At 40.7% G+C, this 23,257-nt stretch overlaps 1 protein-coding gene across 1 annotated transcript in view; it reads right to left on the bottom strand.

The window, feature by feature from the left end:
- The window catches only part of MICU2 (mitochondrial calcium uptake 2), a 153,304-nt gene extending 137,484 nt beyond the window's left edge, over positions 1-15,820 (bottom strand). The window contains exon 1 of the mRNA XM_074569344.1: positions 15,382-15,820. Coding sequence (XP_074425445.1) covers positions 15,382-15,669 — 288 coding nt within the window. The 5' untranslated portion in view covers positions 15,670-15,820. The remainder of the gene's footprint in view (positions 1-15,381) is intronic.
- Positions 15,821-23,257: the final 7,437 nt, after the last annotated feature.

The following is a 23,257-nucleotide window of genomic DNA, read 5'->3' as shown; positions in this document are numbered from 1 at the left end:
TTCTTTGTGTTCACAAAAACAGATCATTCCATTTTTTCCTCCAGTGTTGCTATAAGGTAGCAAACAGCTGTAGTATGAGAATAAGTTGCCAACATGACAGAGAGGTTAAAAGGAAATTCCACCACTACTTAATTTTGCATGCTAACACCAATAGGGCTTATAAATGTAAAAATGTACATTAAAAAGGCATCTTAAGACGATTGACTTAGAACCAGAAATTTAGAGCAGAAACAAGATTCCAATACCCTATTCAAAGTAACAGCAAGTTGAAAGATAGTGCCTGCACAGCAGATTCAAACAGAGTTACCCATGTCTAAGTGTTCGTAAGTGAAACACCGCCCAGAACTGAAAGAGCGACTACCAAGAAGTTGCACAGGGAATGGAAGGGGCTAAGCTGTGTGCCCAGCCCCCGGCAGAGCGGACCACAGGGAAGATGAATGATGCGGAGGGCTCAGCACGCTCGGGGAAGGGATTGCACTTAATGCCCCGGAATGTGCCTCGGCAGAATGCCCGCGTCCGGCACCGCTGGCTGGAATCCAAGCAGATCCATTACCTTCCCTTTATACATCAGCTTACCACATGCCTCGCTGACACCACAGATAGGCCTTTCGTCCTCCCGTTTATTTTTAACTATAGTATCTTTAACACAACTGAGATACATACTTCAGGCTATACCATTAAGGCGGATTTTAAACCCAATTTAGCACTTGGTAAATTATTGCGTTATCTTTCCAACTCTAATCTAATACTGTTTTTAAAACAGGCAAATTAAACTTATGATACAGTTCACACAGACGCTTACGTGAGTTACACTGAACCAACTATACTTTGAATACCAAGTTATCTGTGTGTGAACCTTTTAAATACTCCACAAAGACAATTATTTTGACTCTAAGTCTTAGAAGAAACTTAGCCCTTCTTCAGGAAGTTCTTGGTAAATTGAGAGGATAGAGAAAAGCTGATGATATATCTCCTTTCAAAATTGATTTGATTTTTCTTCAGCTGTATTTGCTGTATCCAGTTATATCCAAACCTGGTTGAGAAATAGCATACCTTTGAAATCCTGGGCCTTTCTTTCAGTCTGGCTCTAAAAGAATCATATTTTTATCACAGATAAACAACACCATAAGAATCTACATACTTTTACTTAAAAAAATAAAAAAGGAAAAAGACAACTCTCCTGAAAGCTTTTTGTTTTTATAAATTTGCCTTATATGTACTTAATATAAGACTGTGTCATGGTTTGGATTGGCCAATGACGAGACAACAGACTGGTTTTAAGTCCTGAAGGGTCTGGACTGACAGGAGAAGATGATCACAGTTTCAGGACAACCGAGATTTTTTTGTTGTTGTTGTTCAATCAAAAAAAAAAAAATAATCATCGTAGAACACCTAATAAGTTGGCTGATGAGACTCTTAACCTATGATATGAAAGATGCACACTGAGCTTTGTGTTGTGCTCTATCCAGATCATGGATCTGAGCCTAAATATTTCATATCCCAACCTTCAGATTCTCCTTATTCCAAAAAATTACCTCTCCTATTCTTGTCTTAGGCAGTAGAAATCTTCCTAATATTGTCCACACAGACATATTCCTATGTTGTAGATTACAACAACCTGCTTTGTCTTCAGTGGGGAAAAAAAGAAAATAATTGAAAAAAATACCTGTGACACTTCTCCAGCAAACTTACTACTACAGGAAAGTCTGAGGCTTTCTGTACACAAATGCAGATGCCCAGGATTTCCCAGCACAGTTATCATTATGCTCACGTGTGGCCTTGTTACTTTTAACACAAGGCTGCTAAAATTCCGTATCAAACCTGGCATTATGAACACAGCTATTCCCATGCTGATAAAGAGGAGAGCTGGAAAAAAATGAATTGCAACACTACACTCCCACAGACCTACAAAAAAAAAAATATGGGGGGAAGATTTTACTCCCCCAGCAAAACCCAACCCAGGACTCATAGCTTAGGTAACATATGCTTATATCTGTTTGACTGCAGTGCATGAGAACCCTGTCATTAACAACGATCTCAACATACACGATATCGTACAAAAACAATCCACACAAAGATAATCCAAGTTTATATTTGCTAGATTAATTATTTCCATGTAATGAAAATTCCTTCCCCCTCCCCTTTTTTAAAAAAAACAAAAACAAAACTACTACAACTTTCTCAAGTTTCCTCTGTGTGGGAAGGGATCCTTTCCCCCTTTCCATCTGGAGGAACTTCAAGGTCACTAGCCCTCAACAAATCAAGAAAATAAGTGACACGGAGCAAACCTCTAGTATAAGGAAAGGAGACAGGATATGAAATGGATAACTAACTAGGAATTCCACAAGATGAAAGCAGGCATCAGTTTTTACAGCCCTTTTTCTGTTGTTAAAGGCTTGTTTTTCACTGTGATAAGTAGTGCAATTTGGCTCTTCGAGGAAGTTTCTCACCTCAAGATTTAACAAATGCCACCAAAGAACTCACCAAGACTCTTGCTACTATTGATTCTCAAGTCAAGGGTACGCAAAGTGTATATATACGTTGATCCTGCCACTTAGTTTCATCGTGAATACTAGCAAAGTATTTGGTATCATTAAAGTCACATTATTGTTCATAATACTGAGAAAGTATCTCAGCTTTCACTGAAGAACTTCTAGGCTTTACAATTCAGATGTCTCAAGCCTGGAGGTTCAAAAAAAAAAAAAAATCAATAAAAAGAATCCACATGACCTTAAATAAAAACCTTGCATTTTCAGCCAGTTCAATTTTAAGGCTTGATTTATGATTTCTGAACACTTCTGATCACTACATCACCCCACCATGAAGTTCAACTGCTTTTCTGAACTACCTACAGGGGAAGTTTCTCACATTCAGCAAAATATCTCAATATGAAAAATTATTCAGCTGATTTATAGGAACGAGTGTTGCTAGCATGTTAACTTCAAATTCTTATAAAACTATTCATGGACTCTGCTCTTTGCAAAGTATGGCCTCTAGGACCAATAACCTATCCACAATCGAAAGCAGATCACTGTTGTCTCATGGCTACCTCAACATAACCCGATCATCATCACTATCTGTCTATTCAAAGTTTACTGACAGAGGAGACACATTCTACAGCTTGGTGCGGTGACCAAAAGCTTGTGTAATCTTCCCAGTTACAGCAGGGGGATATTACCTCTAACAACTTTGTTTTGCCAAATGCATTCACAGGGACACTAAATGGGCTAGAAGTGTCCCTCAAGCATGCAGTGATGGGAAACTTGACAAACTGCAGTACTGAAGCAGGTACGACCAGGTACGACCTCCAGGATGACAGGGAACACAGTATATATGAAGTGTAACACAGTTGTTTTTCATGTGCCTATAAACATCCCTGGCCTAACCAAAGAAAGACTACGATTCCCCCACTGTAAGCTTACTAAAACATGTCTACATTTTCTAAGTAGCTGCTGTAACTGCACCATTAAAAAAAAAATTCCTGTAAATTACAGTACTGACACAAATTTCAGAAAGACAAACCAGATCTTGCACTTGTCTGAAGCACTGAAAAAATGTTTTCTCTGATCTATGCATGTTACTACCAAAACTCTTTTTTTTAAACAAACAAGCAAACAAACAACTCCCCAGGATGTTTTACCGTGGACGCAACTCACTGCAAAAAGTAGAAAAGCTAATCTTAAGTGGAGATGGATTTCGTGAAGACCAGTTATGCATTAAGAACCAGAATTCCCTCTAATGTGAACAACTAAATCAAATATAAATTCCCCTCATTTGTACATGATTGAAAAGTACAGGTTTTATATTATTGCTTTACATTAGATAAAAGTGTCTAAATTCCTCTGGGAAACCCTGCTTTTAAATTGGTGCATGTTTCATATTGTTATTTGCATCTTTTGGAGATCACAACATTTATCATAATGTTTATTCCTGCTGTTTCACATCTTCAGCAGAATCCTGTCATTTTTTAGTTATTCCCAAATACAGCAGTGATACTACTGTATTCCCTTATGTTTAAGACCATCAAGCATATTTTTCAGTACAAAAGGTTGACACATGTTTTATCAATCAGCTTTACTGCATTCCATACTCCAATGCCTTCCCCTCAGGTAAATGAGCAAGGGAAAACATTGAATTTTGTGACAATTCCAGGCTACCAAGACCACTGTCACTTTGCTTTTAAACCATTTAAGGCTATAAAGTAAAGGTAAAAAGCAGCATCTTAGTCTCCATGTCAAGTATCATTTTGATTTTGCATTTTTTTTAAAAACACCAAATTACCAGACAAGTCCACAGCTGCTTCAAAAACAAACATAGAGAGAACTGGTACAGAAGCTGTACTGCAGCCCCAAGCCAATTCTTCTGTCAGTTGTGGCATTTAGCTCCGGTGTCTTTTAATTTTCAAAGTTTTAAAAAAGGAGAAGCAGACCGTCAAATAATGTGGTCAATACGTAACCATTAAGACTTTTGTACTGAAAAATAAATTTCACTTTGCCAACTTTGTGAGAGAATATAATACAATTACCAAGTCCGTTTCACCACGGTGATCAATACGACAGGCTAGAACTTTCCACTTTTCTCCTTGGCAAGATCTGACACCGGCATGCATGACACGTAGTCAAGTTCAAGGCCTGACCTGACTTGGCAGCACACAGCCCTCTGCCTCTTACAGGGCCACCAGAAGGAGCCTTTGACGGAACTTCAGGCAGAATCCATCCTTCAAAATCTGGGCATATCTGACAATTTAGATTAGAAGTGTTCAAAATAAAACCCATAACTTCATTATTAACAGAGCATTATATTTATTTTTTATTACTGCATTCATACAGTCTGTTTTTTAAGTATATTTTATACACATGCATACTATTATATTCTTACTAATATATATAAAGTATAAATTTAGATTATAAATGTATATGTACACAGCTTTATATGTAGTTCAATGTATTTTATTTGATACTGCATTATAATTTGTTAATAGATTATTAACGTAATATAGCAGTATCTCCAATAATAGGCATTATCAAAGAAAATGCCTATTTTTAAAAAATAAAGATTAAGAAAAAAATTATTTCTGTAAACACTGATTTTCTTCATTTCATGTCAATTTTTCATCTTTATGCTAGAGTTAGTCTTTGCAGTTTTTGGAGGCAGACGAAGGAGTTTCTCTGCTGATTTGGCAAAGGAGCAGGGAAGGCATCAGTGCTGATAAGATAATATTTATTAGCTACATCTGCTATAACTGCTTTTTATAGACTCCATCAGTGCAAGACAGTCACTCTTGAAATTTCTCCTACCCTGAAAGGGACACAAACCTTGAGGAACTACTGTAAATGCTTTTTGGTATTTAAAGCTGACTAGACTCCCTTGTCTTTTCTTTCAGTACATAGTGTAATAATAACCTCCAGGAGCAGCAGTAAGGAGATACAGCCAACTACATGTATTCTGAATGAGCATTTCACACAGTTTTATCTGTCATTTATCTTTAATGATTATTTTAGTTGGTGTCTTTTTGGAATATTATTTGAGGCCTAGTTATGTTGAGTAACCTTATAATAAAGAACCATAGTAAAAAGAAAATTAAACACTGCAATGTACCAAAATTTAGTGACCTAAAAGCATCCAATGCAGAAAATCAGGAGATGGAATAAACAGACCCAATGCTATTGTTACAGCTATCACCAGTGAAGTCTATATAAGTTTATCCACAGCACAAAGTAAACTAGATTCTGAGTTATTTCTTATTTTTCTGACTACCGTGTGTTTCCAAGGTGCTGACCACTTGCTAGGAATAGCCATATTCAGCCAGCCACAGTCTTTATGCAAAGGTCTGCGAGGAAGTGTAATGCAGAGCACTCACACTAATCCAGCAAATGCATTTGAAAAACAGTGCAAAACAGCAGCAACAGGAGAAGAGATGCTACTGCTTGTATGCAACAGATCATTTCTTACAAAAAAAAAAAAAGCTAATTATCACTATGTTCAAAGATTTTAGAAAAAAACAAACCAACACAGAGCTTTCACCTAAGAAAGCAGATAAAAAAATAAACATTATAGTACCTCTTTTGAAACCGTCTAGAGTATTTACTGAAGGAAACGTCTTGTATATCCAGTAAAAAAATATTAGTTTCTTCTCTGGGATCTTTGTTAAAAATCAGAATATTATTTTGTGCAATTCCTTCTATTCAAAAGAGTATTTTTTTATTTTCAGGCAAGCTATTTTCTTATCTGTTTATGTTTGTCCACTAACAGAAACAGCCAAAAGCTCTCACAGTAACCTTTTATTACATTGCAATTAAAACAGTAGCTAAAAACACAACAAAACCATGCAGCTTAACTCACCCCATCTGTTCACATGTATCAAAGCGCCTAGAAAGAATGTTTGTTAGATTTTGTTTCATCGCTGTCATATAGCAAGAGTGAATTCAAGTAAAAGGTGACAGATCGGATGAAAGATAGTTAAATTTTAACCTTGACCCCTAAGATTACATTTGACTTCATGTTGTTTTAGTATCAATGAAGATACCTGCACAAAGAACCTCCATGCCCACAGAGAAGGGAATAAATGTAAATATTTTCAAAGCCAAAAACTTCAGGATATAAATATCTCACATTCAAAAAGCTGAAAAGGATACCGTATATTTAAAGTTGCGAAACAAATGCACATCCATAAGTAATATTTAAGTCTATAATTAATTATAACATCATGGTCCTACAGATTCCATACTCTCTATACCACATGCTATTTTCAGCACACAACATGACAATGTCTGTATGTCACTAATGCTGAGAATGATGTTTGTGATATATTTAATATCTCAGTTATTGATTTAGACTGCTTGGTGGATACCTGATACACACAGTATTTCCATAACACAGTGAAATACAGAATTAAACAAGAGGTAGCTAAGGTTACCCTGACTGGCCGCACAAGAGGAACGGTTTCAGAAAGACTGACCTATACTTAAGAGAAAGGATTAGGGTAGGCTGGGCTGAAAGCATAATTCCAAAGAGCTCTTCTTGCAGGGCAGACGCATATTTACTGATGCTTAAAAACTGGAGGAATGTTGTTTTAAAATGCATTTTTTCAACACGTACTATTTTCTTATTTTGGGACTATTAACTGAAATTCATTCCTTCTAGATGACTAAGAGGCAACAATGTTACCAAGGCATTTAAACGCACAGAACCAAGCCAATTATATTGTAGTACTTCAGTTTACTTCTAAATGCATGGAAAAGAAAAAACTGAATAGGAATACATTCACACAATATACCACAGTTAGAAAGCATATGCATCAGTTGCATTAAACTGTCTCTTATGTAGCCACAGACTATAGATACCTCAGTCATGTAATAAAAAATTGACTACCCACTTCCTGTTTAAAAATAGGCAGTATTTAAGGTGTTTTCCTACAGAGTTGGCTGCCTTGTCATGATCTAAGACAATGTTTTTTTGTAATATTTATCAAGACAGTAAATATAGCAGTAAAGATTCAGCGGAAAGTAAACCACGAAGTTGGCTGCAAGATGTAACCACACGCCGACAAAAGCACAGCTCGCAGCTCACTGCACCTCAATGACGAGCCTCTCCAGGGCTGGGCACTGCTGTAAAGAAACATCACGGCTTCACAGAATCATAGAATTGCCTAGGTTGGAAGGGACCTTTCAGATCATTGAGTCCAACCATCAACCTAACTCTGACAAAAGTTATCACTAAACCACGTCGCTGAGCACTACGTCTGCCCATCTTTTACATACCTCCAGGGATGGCGACTCCACCACTTCCCTGTGCAGTCTCTTCCAATGCTTGATAACCCTTTCCATGTAAAAATTTTTTCTAATATCCAATCTAAACCTCCCCTGGCACAACTTGAGGATGTTTCCTCTTGTCCTATTGCCTGTTACTTGGGAGAAGAGACCGACCCCCACCTCTCTACAGCCTCCTTCCAGGTAGTTGTAGAGAGCAATAAGGTCTCCCCTCAGCCTCCTCTTCTCCAGGCTGAACAACCCCAGCTCTCTCAGCTGCTCCTCATAAGATTTGTTCTCCAGACCCCTCACCAACCTTTTCTGGACACACTCCAGCACCTCAATGTCTTTCTTGTGGTGAGGGGCCCAAAACTCAACACAGTGCTCAAAGTGGGGCCTCACTAGTGCTGAGTACAGGGGGACAATCACTTCCCTCGTCCTACTCACCACACTAAAAAGCACCTCGAATCAAACTGCTCCCCCCCCGCCCCCCGAAAGGCTGTCAGTTTTGCAGATTCTGCAGCAGGAAGAAGATTTAAAGGCACCATCTTGCAGATGGTTCAGGGACCCAACCTGAAGATGCTGTAAGGAATTCTCCAACACCTTTCCAACCATGCTACAACCAGAACAGAAATCTAAGTCCATGCAGGGGACTGTTGCCTGGCTCCGTGCTCCGCATCCCGGTCCACTCCATACAGCGTAATACGTTCTCTCATGCAGAGAGAACAACTGTAACCAGCAAAATAAGATGCAAAAAAATGGAAGTACAACATTTTAAGCAAGGGACAAGGTAAAGCAGGGAAGAGATTTTTTTAAAAAAACAATAAAGAAATACAGTCCTTACTTAAAAATGCTCCAACCCACAACAGCAATGGTAATGTCAGTGATTTTTACATGGCCTTGCTTTACTACATTGATTTTAAACATTAATGATTTGACCATGCAGTCAGGTTTGCACCAGTGGAATTCAAGTATGAGGCTTCTCTAAAGCCTGCAAGCTACCACTGAGTAGCGTGTTTGATGTGGATTAAAAACATTTGCATTAAGTTTCAAAAACCTGTTAAAGCATTATGCTGCAGACTTTTATTTTATACATGCTTAATTTAACTTTGTGAGCATCCTAGCAATCTATTGTATGTGCTGCTACATTTGCATTCTCGATTCATTTCTAATAGAATAAAGACTCGGAGATAAACACATTAAAATATTACTTAGGACACAGAAACCATTCTAGCATCTTTGATCCAACAAAGGCAGGCAATATTTTTCTGACAGAGTAAGCACAAGAATCTCCCTGTATATTTCTCAGAGTAGACTGCACATATTCTTTCTGGTTTTATTTTAGAACCTCATTCCTCCCCTCCAGGCAATTCCATACATCACTACACATCCTTATGCAATTTTATCCTGTGTTCTATATTTACTAAGACACCTCATCTGAATAGTAATGTTCTTCGCTTAGCATGAACCGGGCTTTTAAAACAGATTGCCAAAAAAACCCTACAAAAACTCCCATTCTAACGAGATTTGCCAGTGTCTCACAATTTAAAGCATTTACACATAACTTACAGATTAAACAATGGTTCCTACAAAGAAATACACTAATTTTTTTTCCTATTTGGTGACCGAATTCAAATGCCATATATACCTTTTATCTGCCAGTACCAGAAATCATGCAGTTATTATGCACAGCTTGTCTTCCTAATAAAAAAATCACCTATTACAAAAAATATTCAGAAATATACTGAGTGAGAAAGTGTGGGCAAAAAGTAGCATAAGCATAACTTAAGTCACAAAGTGACCCTGCATACAAAGGATGTGTAGAAAAATGTTAAAATCCCAGAGCTAAGCACTTCTTCCTTCCATTGCTCTAATGAAATTCCTTCAAATTATTTAAACAAAATGCTGCTTTTGATATGCATGCAGCTGACAACACCTGTTTTGGAAGCATATAATGAGGGCCACTGACAACAACATGAATATATTTTACACTCATTTATGCCAGAAGTTACCAATCAGATAAAAATAAGCTAAACAGGTAACATGTTTATAGTAGACATTATTTTGCAAATCATCTATTGATTTGGGTTGGAAATTTTACCTGAGTGAAAACCACGCACAACATATCAGAACTTGTCTAAAACAACTCTAACCCAACATTCATCTCTTTAGAGACACAGTGCACATCTTAAAAGTGTCACCAAGAAACACATACAGGACTTCAGAACTTTTTAAAACCATTTTTAGCTATCAGCTTCCAAGTCTGAGAGTCCAGAGACATCTACCAAACCCCTGATAAACTTAAGAGTTATATTTAATAGCACTCTCCCTAGATTATCCTATGAAGTGTGGCACTTTCCGAGTTCTCCATAGCCGTAGGATTTGTAAAGAGGTCCTCCAGTATATTATTTTGCCTTTTCCATAGTGGCAGAACCAAAGGGTTCTTCCCTGAACAAACTGGTGTTTGGAAAATCCTTTAGAGTATTCTGGTTTCTTTAAACAGTGTAAGGCTATAGTTCCAAAATAATTTTTTGTAGTGATTACACACGTAGCCCCGGAAAACTAATTTAAGCCCCAGTTGCTTGGAGTAGTAGTTTTCTTATCATTGCGACACACAAAGTCTGGCTATCTTTGCTTCTCTTAATAACTGTTAACATTGGAAAACAGTGAAACACTCAATAAAGTGTAAAGTGAAATAAAACATTTAACACAGTCCAAAAGAGGATTGTTTCAACAAACACATTTTAAATAAAATGAGAATTTCAGAAATATCAGACACTAAAAAATAAAAATGGCACAAATGGTTCGTTAACCATTGTTATAAGAATTATCTTATTATTTTCTGTATGATAAATATGTATTTGTTTAAGACCTCCAGAACAGGAATCAAGTCTCTTCTTATCTGGAAGAACCGTAGCCCATTGTAGGAAGTTGTGTTTTCCTCTTTACCTCAGGTAAGCTGTATCAACTGGTAAATACCAACTAATGTTCCTACACCCCTAGAAAAAGAAAAGAATGCTGAAACAAAAGCACGTTTATCAGCAAACAGACAAGGCTTTGCACACATGTGCTTCACATATGTGCTAATAACAACAACTCCAGTCAGTATCATTTGGAAAACAGTGACTTCAACTCAACACAAAACGCGACACACTGCAGGGATGGCAACTTTTCAAGGGTGAATCAAATTATATTCTTCTTTCTGAAGCTAGGGACTAAACACATCCATAAAAAACTCAGCAGGGGCAGGAGATGCTGCCTCTGGCAGCTTGCTGCGTCTCAGAGTTTCCTTATAATTTGCAGTATGTGCGTGTATGAGATCAACGCTACAGTCGCTTGGCAAGTTCCAAATTTTGTTGGAGCAGGGAGGCAGGAGTCATTGTCTCTCACAAAATGCTACAGCCGTTCCAAACTCACTTGCACGCTCTTTGGCTATCACATACTTGATTCTTGACCCTGAAAAAGGTAACCTAACTGACTGCAAGCCTGACTCACAACAAGCACACTTTAGCCAAAGAATTCCAACAGCTTTAGGCCATATAATGCCACGTTAGTATTGCAAACTGCAAGCTCTGAGATAATAAAGAGACAGTAGGCAATACTGCAAGTCTGATCAAGGTTACAAATCATATATCTTTGTGTCATTTGAATTACACTACTAGAGAAGAAAAGCAGCCTGTATGGTATCACTGCAGTGTGTAGTGCTGCATGTACTACACAATTTTTGACCTGGCTGTGTTGGTTAGGAAGGAAGACTTTCAGTGAACTTCAACATAAATCCCCGTTCTAAGTTACACTGGTAGAACAAAAGCTCTTATACCATCCCCACCCCACCTTTTCCCACCCATTATACAAACTGACTAGCTCATTTCATCTAAAAAAACTGATCTAGTTTTTCCCAGCACAGGCTAAAACTGGTCTAGGATATTGTCAGTGTAGCTTCACTGGTAATTAACAAGTGCAGACAGAACTAAAACCTCGTATCTATAAAAAATAAAAAAGAAATTATATTGATTTTGTTATAAAAGTTTTTGTGCAGTAGAGATTTACAATAAGCACTAAGGACTTATTCCAATATATATTAACTGTATGTTTCTAAACATTAGGTCAGCAAATGAAGAGAGAGAATGAAAATAATCACTTACTGAAGCTCCGAAGAGACAGTTAGTATGAAAGATTACATCTGAGGTAATCTTACTTTATATATAGAAATTTTTATTATTAATATGCTCCCCACTCAACGTATGAAGTCAGAACAGGTAAGTGGCAGTGAAAATACCGATAAAACACTGCCAAAAAAGTTTAAAAACACCAAAATTGAAAATCTATTGCCAGAATAAACAACAATTATATTAGAACACAGTAACCAAGCATAAGCCACTACAAAATAGAACAGACAGTAGCCATACAACTTACAAAAGGAAAACAGATTAACTGACTCTGCAGGACCTTTGATTCTGCAAAGACTTGTAGACAGCCTTGATTTCAAGCACTCTGAGCAGAAGTCAGAAGTGACAACAACCAATACAAGCAGGATTAAACCCACTGCAGCAGCACACGAGGACTGGAATTAAACAAAGACGTAAGAAACTAGGTGCCAAAGGTATCAGTATTTGATTTTAAAATAATGGATAGCTTTAGAAGAAAAAGAATAAATACTGGATTTACAGAACTTTAGATTTGACACGTGGTTTGCCAGCCTTAACAGTAAATTGTATCTCTGAAGCTGTCTAGAACAAGGTATAGCTGAAAAATTTCTGACTAGTTTGACAGAGATTAGTTTTATCAAGACTAAAGAAAAATCTGAATAGTTATCAACTTCAAGTACTTTAAATAAAGAGTAAGTATTTACAATGAAGAGTTTGATTCTACAACAAAGCTATCAATGGGTGTTACATCTCACTTAAGACAAGAACAAGAATTTACTCAGTGGCTTAAATTATGCTAAAATGTAACACTTTTTAGATATACTTACATACATGTTTACTTACACAAGAGTCCTATACCTATACAAAATTGGTCTTAATGACAGGACTTTTTAAACATAATGCAATGCTTCTGAAAAACACCATACAAACAAACATAAAATCATATTCTGTTGGCTCTTTACAGCATGGTGATACATTTCTGCTTTATCAACTTCACTTTGTCAAGTATTTTAAGTAATTACTACCCATTTTGCAGAAATCAATTCTTATGATTCAACAGTAAAGACTGTATTACCACAGAAAACAGGGAAGCACTGTGACATAATCTCATTGGATTCTGAAGAACAAATGCTAGGCCTGGTTGATGAGACAGAAGTATAAACATTTCCACTACATATTCTTTTATTGCCACAATGACAATGAAAGTTATGCTGCTTAATTTAAAATACTTGCCTTAATCTATAACATTTCATATACCTATGCTGCAAACATTTCCACTACATGACATACTGCAAGATGAACAAACAGTTCATAACTGTTCGCAAGCACAATCTCAAGCTGCTTAAAATCAATTATAATGAAAAAGAACAAAAATAGGAAGTAAAGTTGTCCACTGCTACAATGTGAAAAGCATCTCAATGTAACAGGATTGCACAAGCTCTGAACTGAAAAAGGATCCCTCCAAAACAAACTAAAGGTGACCCATTTGTTTCAACACTGTTTTGTTTTTGACTATTTTGCTGTCAATAAGAAGCCACAAGAAGCATCTATACTGCTATAAAAGAAATGTAGCACGTTACTTTGGCTCTATCACTCTGTTCCTCATAGCTTTTACAATCCACTTCCACTTCCAGCTTACAGGCTTTAGTGTCATGTTCTGCATGGCCACTTCTTACATAGTTTTAGAAAGCTCAATATGTTAACTGCAGCAACACGGAGTACAGGGCATATGGAGAACTTTTGCCTGTAACTGATAGATATCATCAACTAACGGTAGATTATAGCATCTCCACCAGTCTTTTTATTGGAAAACTGAAAAGTTTGAATTGAATAAACTACTTAAGTTTTGCAGAGTCCTTCAATTTACTGTCCCCAAAAATTAATCAATTGAATAAGCTGTAGGCTTTCCGAGTCCCCCCAGAGAATTAAAAAGTGTACTTGTAGAACTGTCTACGCGTGACATGGAAGCTGCTCCCTGAACACATCGGCACTAGAACTGGATCACTTCACTCAACACCCTTTAAAAGCGATTACTCCCTGCATTTACACATTTATATATACCTACATACACAGCTACTTACACAAGAGCCCCACACATATATGAAATTGGTCTCAGTGACAGGACTTTTTAAACATAATGCAACACCACACAAGTAAATGTAAAATCGTATTCTTCTGGCTCTTTACAGTGAAAAGATACGTTTCCAGTAGGAGTTCTAGTGGACTAATGGATGCCTTCCTCACTGGGAGCTATATAGAGAAAACCAAAGTTTTAACATGCGCTGTCCAAGGAATCAGGCCTAATAGGTAATCTCTTTAGAAACATGCTTATACAGAAAAATCGGAGTTTCCTAAGAAGCATCAACTTAGAAATTCTCCCCAATTAAGACTACAATTAAAAAAAGAAAAAAATAATTCCTTTTTCTTGACTCAAGCATAAATCAGGTCAGTATTTACCTGCCTGCAGTTTAGTCTGTTCAGTATCTGAGAATATTGAAGCCATACAAACTGTTGAATACTTCCAAAGTTTCCTACATAGTAGATGAATGGTACTGCAAGTATACGCTGACCTCCTCCTTCCATCCCGCCCAAAACCCTATGGCCTAAAAAGCATTTAGGTCTTCTAGTCTTGAAATACCTAACCAGCTCTAATGGACAGTAACTTCTTCTCCAAAGGAAGAATGGGAAAAAGTTCGCTACCTCCATCAAAAGAATAAAGTTGGGAAGCATAATGGTATTTTAGAGCTTGTGAAGATTACTTTGTAAATAATGACTATCTGCCCTGGAACACAACCTCCTGAGCGTGCATTGATACTCCAAGGCAAACTACATTTTAAGACACATAGCAGACATTTTGATGGAAAATCATCCTAAATGTCAACATGCGATGCATTTCAGACACAGTATGAGATATAAAAGCACTATTTGCACAAAATACTATTTTCTTGAGGGGGAAAAAAGGTGCACAACTGTCTAACAGCACCTGACATGTAGAGTGGGCACCGTGGAAGGAAGACGAGCTCTGGAAGTTACCGGCGAAACGAGGAGCCCAGGGCAGGCCGTTGCTCGCCACCCCTCACAGCTTCAGCAGGTGGCACGAATGGGGCTGTCAAGCGAACGGGGCAAACGCTCGGTGCTACGGCAACCCCCTGCCTTCTTCCACTGAAGGAAACGGCACAAAGTTCCCTCCAACGAGGTGACAGGATCGGTTTAAGCGACACAGCGCCGATCCCGGCCGCTGCCGTGGGGGCCGAGGACCTCAGTACCTGCCGAGCATCGAGGGCTCCCGCCGCCGGGTCCCGCCTCACGGCGCTGAGGCGGACGAGCTCCGCCCGCCGCGGACCCCGGCCCGCCCGCCGCCCGCTCCTCCGCGCCCGCCGACCGCCGCCCCGGGCACTCGCAACCCCGCGCCCGGCCCCGGCCCTGCCCTGCTCTGCCCGCCGGCGGGAGGCGAGGCTGCCGGCGCGGGGATGCTGCCGCCTTACCTGAGCCAGGACCGTCGGGAACACCACCGGCCGCGCGCTGTAACACGCCGCCAGGGAGCCTCCCCCGAGCAGGGCGGCGGCGGTGGCGACCCTCCAGCTGGGCGGGCGCCGCTGGCTCCGAGGTGGCCGCAGTCCGGCCAGCCGCCCCCTCAGCGGAGCGCGGACGCCCGCCGCCAGCGCCGCTCTCCACGCCGCCATCTTCCCGGAAGCCGCCGTGGCGCCGCCGACATCGAACCGGCCCCTCCACCGCCGCCGCTGCCGCCGGCCGCGGGGCGCCGCGGGGCGCATGCGCAGCGCCGGGCCGGAGGCCGCGGGGCCGCTCGCCGCTGCCCGCAAACCGGCGGGGCGGGGGTGGCTGTGTCCCGTGGGGATCGGGCTGTCTGTCGCCTGCCAGGGCGCAGCGGGAGGGAAGCGACCCGCAAACCGGAGGGGACGGTCCTGGCGGAGAGGTAACGCAGGTAGAGGTGCGCAAGGGTCTCACGGCAGCCACCGGCGCCGCAGGGCCGCCTTCCCCTCGTGGAGACGTGCCCGGCGCCGGGCCCGGCCGAACAGCCCCCTCAGGGGCGAGGGGAGGCGGCAGGGCCCCCGCTTCAAGCGTTTGGCTGAAAACGGCTCCAGTGTAGGGGCCGGTCGGCGGGCAGAGGCCCTGCGCGGCCCGCCCGGGGCCTCGGGGGCTGTAGCTGCCGGGAAGGGGAGAGGCCCCGGCCCGGGATCGGCCTGTCCCGGCGGGTTCCTGGCGGAGAGGGAAGGCGGTGGCAGGGGCCAAGCGTTTTGGTTGTGTCAGGGAAGGAACCACCGTGCCTGGGCAGTAGAGAGTGAAGAGCGGCGACGCTTGTAACGTCCCTCTGGTCCCCAGGGTGCCCTGGCAGAGCTCAGCTTCACGGTGTTCACCGAGGTGAGTCTTCTTCCAGAGCTTTAAGCTCTGGAATACCATGAGTACATGAAGGGCAATGGGTCATGAACTGGGCTTGAAACCTTTCGGGAAGCCCAGTGTGCAGAGGTTTGGCGAGCTCATGCTAGCAGGGCTGACCTGGCGTCATGTGCCATGCAGTTGGGGTTTTCCAAGTGCTGGAGACGTTGCGTACGGATGCGTTGCTCTGCATGTGTTACAGACAAGAAACAACAAAAGCATGTGAATAAGTTTAGAACATCCTTTTCAAAGGCAGAGTAGAGTTTTTCATGAAATACAGATGACAGAAGATGCTGGTTACAGAGGCCATCATGGTGGAGGTGATAACCAAAAAACATCACAGATTGACTTGACCAGCAGTTATCACTGGTGTCAAGACTGCGAGTGCTTCAAATGGCTTTTTTGTCCACTACCATACTTTTAACAAAGCTCTCTAGGCCTTGGTTAGATTGAGTTGGTTGATCACACTCAAACAGTGGTTAGTCAGTCATGTTCAAACATTGGGCCATCTGAGAATTAATAATAACACTCACATGAAGTAAAACGGAGAGGAAGCTAAATGTCATTTGTAGGTTGCAAGTGTCCATGTTTTCAGAGTAGTTCGCCTAGTGGCTCCATGTGAATGTGGGAAAAGGCTGTTGAGAGAACTGTTGCATGCAATTTCCCATTATTTTGGTCTTTAGTTAAAGGCCTTCAGAAAGTACTCAGTCCATTTTAGCAAACTGTATCTTTCACCTCTTTCTGATATGACAGCCAGTACTGTGTTGTCAGCATTACAAATGCTGTAGTACAGGCCCTGAAACATGGAAATGCCTTTTTGCCCTCTATCCACTGATAAATGGTGATCATCCATCACTGCCACTGAAGTAATTTTAGTTTACTTTCCTTCCCTGACCTGAATTTGGAGTCATGAATTCAGTTTCATAGATGGTAATTTCAGTCATCTAACTAATGGCATCTCAGAATTTATCCAGTCTTCCATTAGCATGTGTTGTACACTGAGTGTCATTCTGTGAAGTGTTTGGGACATCTTCAGGAATGTGCCACCTGAGTCCTTAGCGGGATACAAACCCTTCAAAAACACCTTCTCTGGGGAACACAAATGGCTGCTTATTGCAAAATCACCCAAGAGTGCAACATGCAGGGTGAGTGGTTTCCATCTCCACAGACTAATGTACATTGCAAAATCTTTATTCTGTCCCCGGAGACCTAGAAAGTAACTCATACAGGAAAATCCTTTCTAATCCCCAGATACTGTAAAACACAGCAGCAAAATCCCTCTATTGTCATACACAAACACACACTGCAAAATCCCACTTCTGCTGTAGAGATGTAAAACTTGCAGCAAATTCTTGTCCCCTATTTCTACTTCCCTCTAGACAGCCAAAATATTTTCCTCCCCAGTCTTGTAGTTTGACACAGAATTTTTGCACAAACACATAAAGAGTATTTCCCTTTCTGTGCCAGCCAATAACAAGCGCTTCGTGAATGCTGGCAACATCCCAGAAAAGGAGATTTGAATTCCTAATGCCAGATCCCTTGATATTGAACACACAACCACAACACAGGTAAACAGGTTTAGTTCAGCACTCTGCCAGGCATTTTCAGTTTTTCTTTGAGTAAGAACGAGCAAGTAGGTCATTTGTCTTTCCTCAGATGACATTCCTGACTGGAACAGATACAACTGCAATCTGAATGGAGAGCTATTCTCATATGACTGCATGCACGCAATGCTGATGGGGAAGTTAAGTGTCCTTAGTCACCCCTTCTCTCCCTGCAGTAGATTCACCCCGTGTGTGCAGTGTCCAGCAGTGCACAGCTACTGCTGCGCTAATGTGGCTCACACCTGCGTTGCAGTAACCAGCCTGCTATGTTTGTGGGTGCTAGAACATATGCCTAAGTAGCTAGAAAACCCTTGGCGATTAAGACATAGTGCTGTTTCACCTCATACATTATCACTGTGGGTAGTTCATGACAGAAGGCAAAGATCTCTGTGGTCTGTAGAAATGACACTGACAGTCTGGTAAATATAACAGGAGTTTCATCAGGAAAATTGAGCTACATGGTGACAAATGTCATCAACTATTATGCCCTGTGGCACTAAAATGTTAGTTCAGAGGCTCCCTTTCCCATCCTGCACCGTTTGCTCTTCCTCGGCTCTTGTAAGCAGAAATCATTACATTTAGCAAGCTGACCTACCTGCTTTTTTAACAAGTTTCTACATGTTGACTTCAGATTTTGTTCTAGAGATGTTTGCATTGCTGAAAATATGCAAAAGCAAATGAAAAGCCCAATAAAATATTCTAAATGTTTAAGAATGTAATTTTCCTGTAAGATGCAATGTTCCACTGGATCATTACATAACAATACTCAAATGCAGTCATTTCTTGTTAGGCATAATGAACATAATGTGAAGTCACATCAAAAGGTGAAAACACACTACCATGAAATAAACCCCTTGTGAGTCCTGTGACGCTTAGGGAATCATGTTTGGCAGAAACTTAATTTCTTCCAAGTTTTGTTACAAAGTCAAAAGTAAAAATTAAAAATACCGAGTAAAACTACATCTCCACATGCCTGAAGGTCCATTTCCATGTCTCAGTGTCTTTTAGGAGCATTAGGCCAAGTTCCAACAGGGATTCAGTCGCTGCTAGAACTCAATCCCCTCAAGAGCGTTAGGCTTAGGGCCAGCATTCATTTACTCTTGTAACAGCTTAAATTAACTCCTGTTACATTCAATCTAAACCCTTTCTTACTATTTTAAATAGAATAAGAGTTGAGAGATGGATTCAGTCATCCAGTCCGAAGGCCACCCATCGTGCTCGTCTGTATTCCGGGACTCAAATATTATGTAAACTGGATTGGAGAAGGCGTCGACCAGCCAGTTGTGAATTGAGGGAGGGGGGGCAAGCTACCTTTTATATACATAGGACTCCATTTGACGAGAGATAGCATGGGGGTGGTCTGACTTATTTACCGTATGTACATTTGACAGTAAGCACCAATCAAAAGTAAGAGTTTAGTAGGCTAGGTGCTGTGCTAACCAAGTTTTGGATACTTTCCTAGAGGAGATGAACAAGCTAACTGAAAGACAGGAAATATCACTGCTTGGTTTTGTAGGTGAAGAACTGGACCATAGATTAAATTCTGCCCAAAGTCACACAGAAGACTGAAATGGAAGGTCTCACAAAGCCAGGTCTTCTTTAGCCCCTTCAAAATTACATTGGTCATCTTAAGAATATCACTTGTATTTTACTTTAACAGATGTGAGAGCAATCTGTCTGCCTACAGTTACAAGGAAAACACTCTGAAGCAGATAAGGATATAAACACAAGGAAGACAAGTTCTGTTAAAAGTGATAAAATGAAATAATCCTAGCACACTTTGAAAACTACAGAGTGATTGGATAAAACTGGACAGTCATTAAAGTTGGACGGCTGATACGTTGATATCTATCCAGAGTTTCAAAGGTCCTGTACTAAGGTTGTTTATGGTGAAGGTTGGGAGTTGACTTCAGGGATTTCCAAAGCTGCTTTGTATGCTAGAGAGACTATTATTCACAGAATCATAGAATAGTTTGTGTTGGAAGTGACCTTTAAAGGTCAGCTAATCCAACCCTCCCTGCAGTGAGGAGGGACATCTTCAACTAGATCAGGTTGCTCAGAGCCCACTTCAGTCTGACCTTGAATGTTTCCATAATTTCTACCCATCCCTCCTCCACAAGAAAAAAAAACAACAAACAGATGAGAGATCAGTTTCAAGGAAGCTAAAATACCTTCCACTGATGAAGAAGCCTTAGGATGACAATGTGCTGTTAGTTTACAGAAAGTGCAGTTACTTTATAGGCTTTGGAGATGATGGAAATGGAACTAATTACCAGACAGTCAACATTCATCCATTAGTAAGACTGAAAATAAATGTGAACATTTTGTGGCTAGATAACACTGTTCAGCTCATAAATAAGAGTTCACAGCAGTCTTTGCATTTAGGACCTACGCCATAAATATAGCTTATCTTCAGATATTTTCAACTTGCTACAGTTACTTGAAAGCTTATCATGATAGAGTCCATTTAAAAGGAAAAGAATTAAAATTTATCTAAGATATGTGTCCCCAAATACCTCTCATAGCATCAATTTATATTGACCTTTCTAACACAAAAACTGTCTTCCCACACTATTCCTGTGCAGTTAGCTGAAAAACACCTTGCTGGCATATGTAACAAGTTCCCTCAAAAGTCAGAAGAATTACTTTTTAAAGTAAAGTTGAAAAATCAGAGAAAAAAGTTGAAAGCAAAATTCTTATTTTTAAAAAAATAAATTTGAGAATTTAACGTACTAGTAACAGAATTGGAAAGATTTTAAAATACAGTTTCTAAGTTGACAATAACCTTTTTGTCACATAAATATTTGATTCATAAAAGAAATCGTACGCAGACTGTTGAAATACTGCTTTTATGTGAATAAAAAAAATGCAGGTCAAAACTGATACTCTCTTGTGAAGGAACATGCATTTTTTTTTAATTTGAAAAGTATATTTGTTATGGCTCTCCAAGTTAGGCTGTAGGTCTCAATTCTGTGGAGAGTTACATATATTATTCCTAATTTTAAGCATTTTGAAAAGTTCTGTGCTCTGAAGCAAGACTACTCCTACTGCGTAAAATTAACTGTATACACAAATCTTTGAAGACTGGGGACTTGCGTGCTATTGGATGAGAACTGTGGTTCAACTGCTGTTTTATCTTTTGATGATAAGATCCCATGGCACTTCTGCAACAATAATAGAGGTCCCATGGTCCCCTGAAAACATTTTAAGTAATGGAATTATATTATGTGCTTTAGTGGTTAATATTTTCCTCATGGTTCCAGCTGAGTAAGTTATACTTCATTTTTCTTCCCTTCCAAACATTCTTCTGTAGTGCCACTAGCACTGATTATAAAGATAGGCCTGTATCTAAGTGAAATCCTATCATTTTGACTTTTTACCTGTATCTTTATATACATACAGATATATACATAAATTTATATTTATAAATATAAAGCAGCAGGTCGAGGGAGGTGATTCCTCGAAGAATTAGCAGGGCTCATTCATAGGGCTTTAAACTAGGTTTGAAGGGGGATGGGGATGAAACCAGGACTACAAAAGTGGTGCCCGGGAGCAGCATACCAGTGCTTCTGGGTAAAAGTGTTAGCATTAGGGCTTGTCCCCCCAAGGAAGTAGCAGGACAGTTAGCCCTGCTGAAGTGCATCTACACTAATGTACGCAGCATGGGGAATTAACAGGAGGAGCTGGAGGCCATTGTTCAGCAAGGAAACTATGATATAGTTGCCATCACAGAAACGTGGTGGGAAGACACACACAAGTGGAGTGTGGTAATCGATGACTACCAACTTTTCAGAAGGGATAGGCAAGGAAGGAGAGGTGGCGGGGTGGCCCTCTATGTTAGGGACAGTTTTGAATGTCTGGAACTTAACAGTGTGAATAACAGTCTTGAGTGTGTATGGATAAGAACTAAGGGGAAGGCCAACAAGGCGGACATCGTGATGGGAGTTTGTTATAGACCCCCTAATCAGGATGTAGAATCTGATGAAGTATTCTATAAGCAGCAGGCAGAGGTTTCATGATCATTTGCCCTTGTTCTTGTGGGGGACTTCAACTTCCCAGACGTCTGCTGGAAATATAACACAGCAGAGAGAGAACAGTCCCAGAGGTTCCTGGAGTGTGTGGAAGACAACTTCCTAACACAGCTGGTGAAGGAACCAACTAGGGGAAGTGCCCTACTGGACCTACTGTTTGTTAACAGAGAAGGTCTTGTGGGGGATGTAAAGGTTGGAGGTCGTCTTGGGCACAGTGACCATGAAATGGTAGAATTTTCAATTCTTGGTGAGGCAAGGCGGGGAGCCAGCAGAACTGCCACCTTGGATTTCCAAAGGGCAGACTTTAGCCTGTTTAGGAGCATGGTCGAGAGTGTCCCTTGGGAGAGAGTGTTGAAGAGCAAAGGTGCCCAGGAAGGCTGGTCATACTTCAAGCAGGTGCTCTTAGAAGCACAGGAGAAGGCCATCCCCATGTCTCGAAAAACGAGCCGATGGGGAAGAAGACCAGCCTGGCTAAATAGAGAGCTTTGGCTGGACCTCAGGAAAAAAAGGAAAGCTTACATTCTCGGGAAAAAGGGATTGGCAACTTATGAGGATTATCAAGATATAACAAAGCTATGTAGGGGGAAGATTAGAAGGGCCAAAGCTCAATCGGAACTCAGCTTGGCCACTGCAGTTAAAGACAACAAGAAGAGATTCTTTCAGTATATCAATAGAAAAAGGAAGACTAGGGAAAATGTAGGCCCACTGATGAATGAGACGGGTGCCCTAGTGGTGGAAGACACAGAGAAGGCAGAGCTACTGAATGCCTTCTTTTCTTTGGTCTTCACTGCTAAAGCTGCCTCTCACGAATCCCATACCCTGGAGGCAAGGGGGAAGGTCTGGAGAGAGGAAGATTTTCCCTTAGTTGAGGAGGACCGGGTCAGAGACCACTTGGCCAATCTGGACATTCATAAGTCCATGGGCCCTGATGGGATGCACCTGCGAGTGCTGAGAGAGCTGGCAGATGTTATTGCTAGACCACTCTCCATCATCTTTGAAAGGTCATGGGGAACAGGAGAGGTGCCTGAGGACTGGAGGAAGGCTGACATCACTCCAATCTTCAAAAAAGGCAAGAAGGAGGACCCAGGGAACTACAGACCGGTTAGTCTCACCTCTGTCCCTGGGAAGGTAATGGAGCGACTCATTCTGGATGTCATCTCCAAACACGTTGAGGAACAGGAAGTCATTGGAAGTGGTCAACATGGATTTACCAAGGGTAAATCATGCTTGACCAATCTGATAGCTTTCTATGATGTTATAACTGGTTGGCTGGATGAGGGGAGAGCCGTAGATGTCATCTACCTTGACTTTAGCAAGGCTTTTGACACTGT

Source organism: Larus michahellis, chromosome 1 (genome assembly GCF_964199755.1).
Source record: "Larus michahellis chromosome 1, bLarMic1.1, whole genome shotgun sequence".
Lineage (NCBI taxonomy): Eukaryota > Metazoa > Chordata > Aves > Charadriiformes > Laridae > Larus > Larus michahellis.
This window is presented reverse-complemented; position numbering and strand designations above follow the sequence as displayed.